This window comes from Triturus cristatus, chromosome 5_2 (assembly GCF_964204655.1).
Source record: "Triturus cristatus chromosome 5_2, aTriCri1.1, whole genome shotgun sequence".
Lineage (NCBI taxonomy): Eukaryota > Metazoa > Chordata > Amphibia > Caudata > Salamandridae > Triturus > Triturus cristatus.
Window position 1 is genome coordinate 511877306 of NC_140588.1, and position 14239 is coordinate 511891544.

At 41.5% G+C, this 14239-nt stretch overlaps 1 protein-coding gene across 1 annotated transcript in view; it reads right to left on the bottom strand.

Moving 5' to 3' along the window:
• ITGA9 (integrin subunit alpha 9) overlaps positions 1–14239 on the bottom strand; it is a 962089-nt gene that overhangs the window by 743132 nt on the left and 204718 nt on the right. Inside the window, exons 12-14 of the mRNA XM_085607531.1 lie at positions 7075–7165; positions 3770–3815; positions 2254–2408 (exon numbers count right to left, since the gene is read on the bottom strand). Coding sequence (XP_085463657.1) covers positions 2254–2408; positions 3770–3815; positions 7075–7165 — 292 coding nt within the window. The remainder of the gene's footprint in view (positions 1–2253; positions 2409–3769; positions 3816–7074; positions 7166–14239) is intronic.

Consider the following 14239-nt stretch of genomic DNA (forward strand, 5'->3'; position numbering starts at 1 on the left):
GTCTGTGGGTGAGGGAACGAGAACCCCTTTGTCATAAATATTAGCGGCTTGAGGGTGCCTTGAGGGTATTGAATAAGCTTCTTCCCAGCCTGATCAGGAAGCATTTGCCTGCTAGCCAGTTGGGCTACCGAGCTCTTCCTTCATCTCAGGAAATGCCAGGATAAACATCATTGATACAGCGGAAATGCGTTACAGATGTAAACAGCGCTTTCAAGCACAGAGGACTAAATACGGTGGCAATAAAAGTGCCTTGGTAAACGAACAGATTTTAATCCAGTTAAAATGTTCCTTCAAAATGTAGACACAAATGTATGGGAAAGCCAGGCACTAGCTATATATACATGCACCATCAGTATTCAGACACTACAAATAATCTGAAGAGGAGATAAACGCAAAATTCATTTATAACTCAGTGTTTTATGTTGTTGGTAGGTCACAGCTTAGATTTCCTGATTTATTTATATAGCCACTTTAAGAGTATTTAGGAAATAAACCAAGGAAAAACAGGAAGCAGAATTCAACAACATGTGTATTATACGACGTAAAAACAAGAAGCATACTTCAACAAAACATGCATAAGATAGTAAAAAAACAGGAAGCCGAATTCAACAACATGTGTATTATTCGACGTAAAAACAAGAAGCATACTTCAACAAAACATGCATAAGATAGTAAAAAAACAGGAAGCCGAATTCAACAACATGTGTATTATTCGACGTAAAAACAAGAAGCATACTTCAACAAAACATGCATAAGATAGTAAAAAAAACAGGAAGCTGAATTCAACAACATGTGTATTATTCGACGTAAAAATAAGAAGCATACTTCAACAAAACATGCATAAGATAGTAAAAAACAGGAAGCTGAATTCAACAACATGTGTATTATACGACGTAAAAACAAGAAGCATACTTCAACAAAACATGCATAAGATACTAAAAAACAGGAAGCTGAATTCAACAACATGTGTATTATTCGACGTAAAAATAAGAAGCATAATTCAACAAAACATGCATAATATACTAAAAAACAGGAAGCTGAATTCAACAACATGTGTATTATTCGACGTAAAAATAAGAAGCATACTTCAACAAAACATGCATAAGATACTAAAAAACAGGAAGCTGAATTCAACAACATGTGTATTATTCGACGTAAAAACAAGAAGCATAATTCAACAAAACATGCATAATATACTAAAAAACAACAGGAAGCCGAGTTCAACAACACATGCATACTATACGAAGTAAAAACAAGAAGCAGAACTGAACAACACATGCATAATATACTAAGAAAAACAGGAAGCAGAGTTCAACAACACATGCATACTATACGAAGAAAAAGAAATCAATTTTTTCAGATTTGTGTTAGATTGGGCGCCTATTTGATGTGGCCTAAACTGAGCTCCAAAGGTAAGTGCATCACTTGACAGAGACATTTTTTATTGTAGCAAGACCAGCTCGACAAGGTGGATTCAGCTGAGCACTGCTTAATTTAATTCGGTGGTTACCAGTGGGGCCCACCAGCACTCATTTTCAGTCAAAGCCTGCGAGCTAGTGCAATAAAACTCAACGCTACGCCCTACCAAACTAAACTGGCAAATACATTTGCAACAGTCAGCTATTTTGAACTTTCACGGCACGACCCCTCAGAAGCAGCAGAAAAGGGAGAGATGCAATAATATCAAATCTTGTCCAGGTGCAGTTCCTAGGGCTAAGAGCAGGGAAGAAGTCACAGTAAAGTCACTAAGCAGATGAAATGAATGGGAAGAAAATGTCGTCTTATGAGGACTCAAAGTGGATGAAGGGAACATCATCAGATGTCCTTGCAATCAGGCAGTTTATGTTAATAAAAGAATGGCCAGAATTTTTCTGTAAAACAGCAAACAAACAAAAGGGGGGGGGGTTGATGTGGCAGTGACAATGCACTTATACCATTGCCAGTAAAAGGGAGTGTAAAGGCAAATACAGTCTATAAGACTTACTTAATATTCCTCCTTACCATGGTGGCCACTGGTATATCTTCAAAAAGCATGTCTGCCACCATTCCAGTCTTTGATGTTTCGGTTCACCCATGGCACACATATATTAATATCTTGAAATGTACCTGTTTTTGGATGTTTCGAATGACCATTTTAAACACACAGGCCTATGTTAAATGTTGGATGGAAGAATGCCCGCTTTCATAGATGTTCATCATATTAAAGGATGTGACGGAAACACTATGGCTTTTCACCAGAACACTGTACATTACCTATCTCCCCCGGTACATGCTTTCCTTTGAACTGAAAGCAGACGGTGACGTTGAGGCAGTTGTATTTCTGTACATCGTCCTGGCACTGCAGGGCTGTGATGTCGATGGAAGCCGGAAGGAAGATGGAGACATCCACAGTAATGACCGGTCTGGCCCTGAAGCAGACAAACACAACAGTAGCACTTTAGCCACAGCACATCAATTAGGGGGAAGCAGGACATGGGCTAAACTTCTGAAACAGTCAATGAAAGGACTCTAAACTCCACCAACAATGAAACCAAGGTGGATATTAGCTCGGGCGTGTCTTCCTTTAAAGAAAAGGTAGCTGGATTAATAAACTCAAGTGAACCAGTTGTGCATCCCACAGACACAAACTTCAGAAACAGTCGGCGAGGTCCATCCATGCAGCGGACCCCAGGCAACACACCACACTGGCCGGATTTGCAAGTCCTCTCATATCCCTAATAAATGATGGGCTTCCATATGCATTTCAATCATCATCAGGTGTCCCTAGGAAATGAATTTACGCCCAGGTGTGTGCTCTTTACGGTTGTTCTATTAGTAACTGACAAGAGTAGCTTTTCATTTAGAAGTTTATTGTCATTATAGCCAGGGACACTGGAATTATGCGATTCTACGGCTGCAGCGTTTTCTGCGTAATTATGGCTTTGCCGTACTTGCCATAGAAACAATCATTTGTTGTGTAATCTGGAGATTTTACCCCCAAAAAATTATTTCTAGCTCAAACGAAACAAAAGTTTCTAAAATCACAGCAACACATGTACCTGCACAGTGGAAGGTCTTTCACAAAAGTTGTCTGGTGATCTTTCAGTTGCTTATTGTGGTAATTGGGTATTACACTGGTACTAATTAGGTGAAATATTCTCTCATACAGTGCTACCAACAAGTTAAAAAAAGGACAAAATAATTAAGTAATACTATCTCAAAATGTGCCGCATGAGGCCGCATAATCTGCCTTTTGTTGCAGCATAATTTAGTCAACCGTGGCACATAATTTGGTCCTCCCCGCTGCATATTTCCAGTGGCACTGATGAGTTACAGATGAATAGCTCTCTAGGTTTGTGAAACACAGTCCATTCCTACACCACTCTCAGCTCTATACTATATTATGCGTGAAAAAATAGAGTGGGCAATGTGCTGACTGCAATGCACACATCGTACTCCACTGCCAATGGCACAATACGCAAACACAAGGAGCTGATGCTACCTGTGTTTTAGAGGTGTGGCACACAGACCTATTTAATCCCTTCATGACCATGCATGATGAGAAGGCAGGCTTTCATATTCATTTTTATGGCACTGTGCGAATTATATTTTCTTAAAAATGCCTGATCAAATTGGAATTTGGAAATAATGACTCTGCTGCGTTTAAATGATTCACTTAGCTCAGGTAAAAACCTAAATGGAGGCAATCACTAGAACTGAAAACAAAATGAATTAGTAGAAAAGGGAGCTGGGACATAAGTTAAAGAGCTCCGTAGAGGACCCCTCTCACCTCAATAAAACCGCACTGTTCGACATGAACGCACCAATGGTAACATCTGAAAAAAAAAATTATGTAAGTGTTGTGCAACAACAACAGGAGAACATACAGTCCACACACCAATCAGTGGAGCACCGACACGGGATGGTCAAACTCAAATCCAATATAACCAAGCCACGCATGTTATTCCCCATTCTGGGTCTTAAACATCTAGTGGCCGTTATTTGGTGTGGGATACTTGCCATGTGTGTTTTAGAATCAGAACCATAGTTTTGACACGTGCTCAAGAGCGTAAAACACCCATCTAAATACAATCAAGAACTCAATTGGACAATGGAACCTTAATGATAAAAAAACACCCATTATACAGTTCCATAGATCAGTGCTACAAACTAACAAATCATAACTACTGAATACCTCTGCAAAACATTGAATGAAGGTTCAAAAAGCATTTTAAACTCTTATTAAAAATCAAATCTTTCTTTGCAAAGTCGTAAAATGTTTGTCTGCTGTGTAAGGCCTGTACATCTCTGACTTTTCATGCTAGTATGATCTGAACCAGGAAGGCTAATTTCTACTACAGATGTTTAATACTCAATATGTACCTTCCATGCAATGCTTGGCCCATTAGGTTATTTCTATAAATGTTAGTTCCCACATTATTTTGATTGTCCTACCACTGGATATTTATATCTTTTAGGAAGACCAACACCATCAGTAACCTCACCACCAGAACTCCCACTTTACCCTACACTACACTGTACATGGATCACTTTTCATAGCATAGGAATTTGTTGGTGGTGGATTACCTTGTTTCCCTGAGTGTGTTAATAACATTTGTGTCAATCTACAAGTGTACTCGAGAGTCACTCTGTTAATCTAGCAGTATTGGGCTCGGATTGGAAATGTGGCCATTAGTCTTGTAAGCATTTCCTCCAGCACAGCAGCTTTATGTTTGGGAATGCTCAAGTCTATAAGAGTTAAACTGTGACTGCTGAGTTGCCATTTATTTGACCCAGAAATTTCAGGTTTAGGCTGATTTGTTCAGGAAAGGAGGAAATCCTAGGCCTATGTTTTGTTCCATTGAAATAATTGTACAAATCAGTACCAACCAGCGGCGGCTCACCTCAATGATGCTCCCACCCGGTGCGGCATTCCGGGCGATGGTGGTGTGATGTCCACGAGCAGAAAAAGGAAGGACTTCCCTTCCTGCCCAGTGGAACGAAACTCTGCACCAATCCTAGATCTGCTCTCAGCATGACAGCAGCTCCAGGATTGGTGGGAGAAGGCGAACCCAGCGCTCACTTTGAGGCTGAGGGCCTGTGCCAGCAATCCCCCAGCTGCCTTTGCAGCGTTGTGATTGGTCTGAGCGCCGGGTTTCGGCGCTCAGACACTGACTGGAGGCCTGGGCATGTTCTCCACGTAGACTGCGATGCAGCCTGAATGGAGAACATGCGAAGTGCGCAAGATTGTTTTGGGCACCCTGAGAGGGCCATCCAAGCAGTCATTGCGCACTTTAGGAGGGTGCTATCACTCCTGCCCTGCCCCCACCCCCTCATGCAAAGCTGCGGGTGGAAGTAGAAGGAAATAAAATGCTAATAACACGAGCTATTATCATTTTATTTTCTCTGTGTTTCACTGCAGAAAAAGCAGGGATGCGACGCTCCTCCACCTTAGCGGAGGAGCCGCCACTGTTAAGCTTACTTAAACATATCATTTAATGACTAATGGAGGAAGCCATGAAACGCCCTAGAGACCCATGAGCTACAAACAGTAATCCCATCAACCCAAAGAAGAAGCACGCGCCTGCTACGCGGGTTATGAATTAATTATCGAATGTCCACTCCACTTTCAAGTGAATGATGCATGTTGGCGAGTCGGGACCTTTTAATCAAGCACAAATGGAAGAGGAATCAGCCACACAGAATGTTTAATTTATGAAAACAATCATATCAGGAGTTATTATACAACCTTGTTTATACAAAGCACAGTCCAATGCAATAAATCATGCATTGCCTTTGACCGTAGGTAGGTTAAATAGCAGGCACTGCAGTGGGTTTGGGACATGGTCAAAATATTGAATTTCCCACCTTCATCGGGCCTCCCTGGTCGCCAGCTTCATTCGTTCTACTCACCACTCCACCCTCCACATGAGGGCCGAAGTTAGCCAATCCCTCCAGAGGTATTTTACAGAGCTCTTATGATGCATGTTAAATGTGTAGCCTTATTACAAGTTGTACTGTTTAAACTTAATAATTATGGTCTAAAGTGCAAAGACCCATTATAATGTGGGCACGAGATTACTTTAGGCAGACATTTGCAACAACTAAGAACTTGGTTAGTCAGAAAGGTAGTAGAGTTAATCAAATCAAGTCATCCTGCTGTGTGTGGCATTTGCCGCCACCAGTTGAAAAAGCAGAAAGTTGCACCATTCGGACAGAGTAAAACGTTCTACACAGAAATCAAAAAGAATACAGATTCAGCATAAGGGATCCTTATTGGCGTTTTTTTTTTTTTTTACTAATTAAACGTCAAATAGAACAGTTCTGCACCCCCTGGACTTACTAAACTGCTCCTTGTTCCACAAAACCCTTCCTCTCTCCTCTTTGTGGGCAATGAATTCCTCCCTGATGTGTGTGATCAAACACTTCTTCATTCACATCACACAAAAAGCAACATATGTGCTGAAGATGTTTACCAAATTGACTAGAGAACATTTTTGTAACTCAGAAAGGTCTCAAAACAAAACTGGTAATACGGTATTGTGAAAAGCATTTTCTGAAAACATACGAGAAACACCATTTTCACCCCAAACAATCTCAGTATTGGTCCATTTGGTAAATGCCAACAATACTACACAACAGACCACAGACTAGATTAGAAATTTGGGATGAAAACCATGACCTATGTTTTATCTCTTTCTCATAGGTTTTACATATCAAAAGTTTTGAAGACAAATTGAAAGACTGAATACAATATAGTAGAGAGAAATTGCTATCTCTGATAACAGAAGGAAAGAGAGCCTGTGCTGAGAGGTCTGCGCTCGTTGTAGTAGAAGTATAAATACTAAAAGGCATCATATTAATGTTAATTAATCAGGGAACAGATGTGTTTAGGCCATAAAAACTCATCTATCCCCCGAATAATCGGTTGTGGCGCTCTGAGGACCTGTCACCTATCTTCTGTCTGTGCTTAGCGCTGGGACGCCCCTTGGCTGGGGCAGCCATGCGCTTTACAAGTATTACAACATTAACTCTGCTCCTCTGAGAGGGCGTGGCGAGCAGTGCCATGAGTCACAGGGACCTCTCTGTACGTACCGGGGTACCCGTTTCCGTCCATGTCGACCCCTCCTGATATGGACTGGCCAAACATCCGCAAGGCAGGGTTGATGCTGTGTCCGGACAGCCGCTGAAACAGATAATACAGAGCACGAATCACGGGAGGGAAGCAAAGCGTTGGGAACACTTCAAAGCGCCTCGCCTCACATCTCACTTATCAGCCACAGCCATTTCCCAGCTCAGGCGCGCGGGATAATTAATTCCCGCCTAAAAAGCAACAGCTGAGGGAAAAACAATCACGACAGGAGGACCACAGGGCTCATCCTGCAGCTTTAGGAATACTTTATCTCACCAACTCACTTCTGATTACACAAGTAATGCCACCTTGAGCGGGAAAATAAAGTTTATTTACAGAGACTGCACGAGCCAACGTTACTTTGGATAAATCAGCTTCAGAGCACATCAGTCATGCAAGGACCGGAAGTGCTGCCTATGTGTTTAACTGACCTAAATTCCAGCCTATAGCCCGCCTTTGCTCCTTAGAAAATTCATGTATGCATTATTATATTTTTTTTTCGAAACAGTAGTGAACTGAAACCTTTTACATCTGTGTATGCACAGGGCACTCTGCAACACACTTACAATGCTTGGATACACTACCCACTCTTACTGCTTCGGAAAAAATGATGTGCCCACCCTGCTTTTCTTTCTTTAAAAAAAAATTTTTACATTTAGGAAGCGCTTTGATGTCTGATTTGAAATGGTCGTGCTATATAAATAGGTAAATAAATAAATACAACTTCAATTCTCAGTCTGGATGACTAAAGGTGCAGAACTATTATAAGTCCATTTGTTTACAAGCCAAAGTTTGGAGTAGGAAGCGTTAAAAAAAAGTTTAAAGTGTGTTTGGTGACCTTTATCATCTTTACCTAAGTGCATACGTTTATAGTTGTGTTATATGGGTTTATATACATCTAGCTCTTTCTATACTACGAGACGAAACTCTATGAGCAGTTACCATTTGGCATCAAACACATTACGTGGTCATCATCAATAATAAGGAATGGTTATTTTGGCTGCCGTACAGTGGAACAAAAAACCCATCAGGTTATGGTACACTTCAGGAAAAACATACAGGACAGCAGGTATTAACTATGCTACCATATAGCATTTGTGCACACCCCTGCCTGTCGAGAAGTAGAAGGTGCACTTATATGTTTGCATTCCAATGATTTTTGCAAAATATTTACATTTTTCTGTGACTATAAGCACATTCTAAAGAGCAATGGAATTTATCTCATTTTTACCTCAATATAATTGTGTGTGAATCTATTCTATGGTCCTGAAACAACCTTAGTATACAAATTTAAAGACAAATTTTACTGGAGCTGGTAACCTGAAGAAGTGGTGGGGTGGCACACACACTCCCTTCTCCCACACACAAGCACACATATGAATATATCTCACTTTTGCTGGTTTTCTTTCACACTCCTCTTTCTGCCTTTTGTCAATGTTTTCCGATCTTTCTCTTCTGGTAGCTTTAACCCCTTTTGCCTGTCCCCTTTTCTTTTCTGCCTTCCTCTCTCTTGTTCTGGGTTAAAAAATGATGATAAAATGTAAGTCTTGGTTCTCAAAAATAAGTGTTGGTGCCAACCACCTGCAACCACAGGTACAAACTAAGAGCGCAAAAACTTCACACGACGTTCAATGTTCATCCTCGCAGACCAAGTCTTTCATAGATACACAATGTTCCTCGTGTGTCTGGAAGTCAGTATCCTGGCATACCCTTAGCTGGTAGCAATCTAACCTGAATCTTTCTCTGGGTTTGGAAACGTAGCCATAGCCTTTGATGGAAGAGAGGGGCAGAAGTCTTTTGTACAACCATCCTTGTGGTAACCTTGGGCGCCGCATACTTTTCTGTGGGCCAGTACCTTTCAATTATGCATCAGGTATGAGCTGCCATTATTGCACTGGTGCCCCTCCAGGTCTAAAATGTTGAGCCCCAGCTAGAGGTGGGCAACCAGCAAATTCAAAGTGAGAGCCCACCCAGAGCCGAGCCAGGGGCTGGATTGACTTTAAGAGCCACAGACGAACCAAGCCATCAAAAGATTCTGCATTTAAATTAGGCAACAAATGTCATGAAAAAATATGATGAACACTTAAAAATAAAAAGGCAACATTTCTGACTTTCTCATGTATATACAATAATATTAAATTTTGGGGGGGGGGAGGGGGCCTTCTATAGCGTGAACTCGACCTGAAGGTACCAGAGCACTTTACATGAGCGCCAGTTGCATTACAGACAAATTAATTTTTGCTAGGCGCGGAGAGATTAAGTGATTTGCCCAGAACCTCAGAATGTTGAGCGTCCCTGCCGAGACTCTAACGCAGCTCCCCAGCTTCAATGTCGACCACTCTAGCTGTTAGCCCACATCCTCTCTGCATTGAGTAGCATTTATTAAAAGTATTTTTATTTACACACAAAACATTTAACACTATCCCCAAGCCTTGACAATTTTGCCACAAGTTACCCAATATGTGTTTCAGTGTGTCATGTTCTCTGTATATATGACTTATAATGTTATTCAATATAAATCAATATTATTTTAAATTAACCATATACAAGTGAGTTTTTCTGTAGTGAAGATGCAGAGCTGAATTAATTCAATGTGCTTGCTAGGTGGTTGGTTAAGGAAATTAAACATGATGAAGTAAGACCATTTGCCTTTGATCACACAATTTGGTGAAGTAGGTAAGTCAAGATTGGAGATCAGGTTTCCTGTTTCCATATTCTGCAGTGTCTCTTCCATTTAACAGTAAAGGTTAATGCTTTGTGTTCAATTATTTCATGAATTGGTATTTGTACAGGGAGCTCCATAAAACACTTATCACACCTTAAGTCAAACTGACACCATAGACACACATTTATTTATATATACGGGTAGTCATTTGATTTAAAGGCGTTCATTCTGTTTTTTTTGGTACGACTCTGCAGAACATGACTCTGGGCAATAGCTTGCTTAATCTTCCCGATGGCCCCCAGCGCTGGGACACCTCGCCTGAGGTAGCTGTGCGCTTTACAAATGCTGGTATTTCATTTCATGTCTGTCTGAAGCCTACTGCACATCTCATACTATTCCTTGAAGCGATAGCTGCAACCCAAGAAGAAAACTCTCTGGCGACTCCAAGACCTCTGTGGTGTGGTCATTGTTTTATTGCAGTCACTGGGTTGTTGAGCAGCTCCCAAAACAGTTTTGTTTGTCAAGTTGGGGAGCAAGCAGGATCATTAAAATAAAAACACCATCGCCTGCCTTCCCTTACACTTAATTTATATGAAAAAAGTGCCATTCTCATGCAGAGCGTCCCACTTTAAAGGAATATGGACCTTGACATACTGAGAAAAGTTTCTTTGGATTTAATTATGAATATATACATATAATATATTGAGTGTATGGGAAGGCTGGTGTGTCAGGCTGGAGAATGGAGTTGAATTTCACAAACAGACTGATTCTAAGGGATGATCAACACCTAAATAACCGTAATTAAATCAATAAGAAAACACAGAGGTCTGGGTGCTCCCACGGAGTTTCTTCCTTCGGTTACAGCGCTTTAGAGAGGCTCAGACAAAGTACAGCAAGGCTTCAGACTTACTTGTTCTTCACTGTGTTTAATCTCCAGTTTCTGCAGAATTACTCAAAACACAAAACTCACTTTTCTCTTACGAATTTTCTCAGATCCTTTGTGCTTTAGCAGTTTCTGTCTCATGAAAACTGCATTTAGACTCGAGGGTGGCAGGACCTGGGGATTGGATTGTCTCTATTGAGGCTCGCCAGGCCCCATGGGACAATGACAGACATTGGGATTGAGCCAGGCTAAAGCTGTGGTTGGGACACCCACATATCTATAGCCTCTATCAGTTTTGGCAGCGTGCCAGGAGCCTGGACTCTCCTGTACGTACTAGTAGCCCCTATTGGGGTAATCGAGAGCCCCTGTTGGGGTCAGTAAGAATCTAGGGGCCCTGATTCGCAGCTTCCACGGGCCCACAGGAGTGTGCGCATTGCAGACCAGCCACGGGTGATGGGCATTTCACATCCCTCATGGACCGTCATAGCCTTTGTTGCATGAGCCCCAATGGGACAAGTGAATGGGAACAGCGCAGTGTCCTTCTTTGCATAGGGAGAGCCCATCAGAGAATGCACTGTTTCTGTTAACTCCACTGGCACAGTCAGTGCTATAAAGGCAACTACTGAGGTCGAAGCCCAAATGTGGCACTAATCAGCCACTGTGTTGTATTTTCACAACTCGTCTCAGAAACTGCTGTGTTACAGTCCCTATATCATCTCCCTCTCACTGCGACTCCATATTTTGCCGCAATGGGCACATTCTCAGCCTCGCCCATCAGACCGGTTGTAGGGAAAATGCTGTCAAGACTAGGAGTAGTGATGCCCTCGTTTTCTGGCTGGAGACCTACTGGACATGTAACGAAGAATAAACAATGACCCTTAATTCACCTTATAAACCCTCAATTCAGCACTGATAAGGCCCTAAGTACAACATTGCCGGAAACATCCTAAATATGCACTTCTATCTCTAGAGACAACCGGATGCATGAACATCAAATGTATTCATTCAGCGAATATGAATAAATTACTATTTAAAAAATTGTAACTGGGTAATGTGAATTTCTGGAGCTTGGAATATCGCCTGGCCCAAATTAGAAATTCGAACCCAGCTACCATAGACGTCATTTAGGGGTCTCTGCTAAGACCCCTGGCTTATCGAATGTGACCCCTGGCACTGCCTTTGCGACCCCTGGCATCACAGGTGGCAAATTCAGTGCCATGAACACAGGAGCAACAAAATATGAACAATGGTTCCAAAAGGGAAGCAATTATTTACATTTGAAAAAAATCAAAATTCACAAAACACAGCATTAGTAGATCAAAGGATTAATCAATATTAAACGATGAATAATATTTGCAAAAAACACAATAGTTTATTTTTTGAGATTCATTTGAATATCAACTCATTTATCAATTCTTTGGAATATGGACGAAAAATGAATGGGAACACAGGAGCAGCTAGCCCTTATGGATGTTGGTTGGGGCACCACTCTCTGTCAATTTTGTATTATACTAATAGTGAAGAAAATTACATTATTCACTATTAGTCTAATAAAAAATGGAGTACAAATAGCTGTAATATGACCTTTCCTGGCTGCTGGGGTAAGTAAACAAATGCTTTTAAATGTATGTTGGGTGCATGCTTGCGGTTTGGAGTGTGTTTATGTAAGAGAGATGTATGTTTGAATGTTTGACTGTATGTCAAGTGTGTGTGAGTGAAAATGAAGGTCAAAGGGCATGTGATGTCACTTATGCTACCCCTGGCATTTTGGTGCATTGACGTCCATGCCAGCTACATGTGGTGCAAGAGGCCTAAGAAAACCAAACTCTTAATTCTTGCCTTTGATTAAACTGAGCAGAGGAGAGGGATGGTGACTGATGAATTTTAGACACAGCTAACCAGCCATGTGTCTGGACTCACAACTCCCTGCCATAATGGTCTCTAACCCGGACCTCAGTCAAGAGCTCTGAAGTAAATGAATGGATGCTCGTCATGCCTTATAAAACTTTCTAAAAAAGGAATATTGGCTGAGCTGGGGCTTCTTTTCCTTTCAAAAAGTCAGGGTGGAGGTACAGCTCTTCAATTATTTGATTTGATTTTTGAGTTTGTAAAGCGCGACAGTTACCCGAGGGCGTCAAGGCGCTGTAGATTACCATCCAAAAAGAGTCCAATAGTATAGTTGATTCAAGAGATAGCTACATGCAGAATAAGCAGGTCTTTACAGCCTTTCTAAAGGGCATGTGCTGGGAGATGGGCTTCCTATTTTTTGGAAGAGTTTTCCAGAGCTTACTGGCGGCAGTCAAGAATGCTCTGTCGTCCCATCTCTTCTTTGTTGTTCTGGGTACGTGAAGCTGTAGGTTAAAAGAAGAGCGAAGGGATCTGCCCGGGGAGTACCCGCTAAACATGGATTTTAATCTCGCTGTGTAGGGGAGATAGAGAGCCTTATGGACCATACAGAGAGATTTGAAGCTGATGCGCTTGTTAATTGTAAGCCAGTGCAGGGTTTCCAGACCCTTGGCAGCCAAATGTCTTCTGGGAATGTCCAGAACCAGTCTCGCAAGGGCATTCTGCACCACTTGGAGTTTGTACTGCAAACTCCAAGGTTCTTGGCCTTTTGTCCTGGAGTAGGACACGATCCTAGAAAATGAGACCGACAGCTGCTATTCCAGCTTGGTGCTCCTGGGCCAAAGACCATCACCTCCGTCTTGTCCCCATTCAGTTTTAAAAAGTTGCCAGCCATCCATTCTGTCACTTTAGTCATACAACATCGAACGTTGTCAGCTAACGAATATGAGTTCTTAGGGATTGAATTATCTATCACTGTTCTTGTGACAAGGGAGATATCAGTCCACAATGGTGGGGTTGGGTGAGGGAGGGGAGGGAAGGGAAGGGGTAACTACATCGCAAGTGATACATCGCATAGCAAAACTTTTACATCTGTGAAATCGTCAACTTAAGCACATGTGGAGTGAGGAATGGTACAATTGTAGTAACCTTGACAATATAGTAGTAGGCAGTAGGCAATGCAGTGCATGCAATAGTTTTGTAGGTAAATATTGGTGACTTCAGTATAGTGACATACAACCAACCAAAATAGAAATGCAGATTCTGCGGCACGGTGAGGACCCATTCCATGATCTGCACTGTGGTACTGGGAGCAGTCAATCACAGTGCAATACAATGGGGTGATTGCGGGTCAGTGTGGGTTGCTGCTCTTTTATCTGCGGTAGTATGCATGCTTTCTTGATGGCCTCTATACTGAATGCAATTACCTCACTGCACAAAAAGGTCTGTAATGTTTGGCAGGCTTTGTTGTTCCTTCGGCAATACAAAAAGAGAAGCAGATGTCTACAATTTGGTTTAGTCAGAGCAAGCAACTATGCAATAGATTTTATTAAATATCCAGAAAGTTGCAATTTCTATGCCTATGTGAAAGGGTTTTAAACGGCACATAACAGTAGATGATTAATTTTCCAATTAACTTTATTAACTATATTAGTGACAATTTTTGGATTATACCATTTAGTAACATATTTTTGAATGGAGCAGCATGGAAGTTTTGGACCAACAATAAAACATT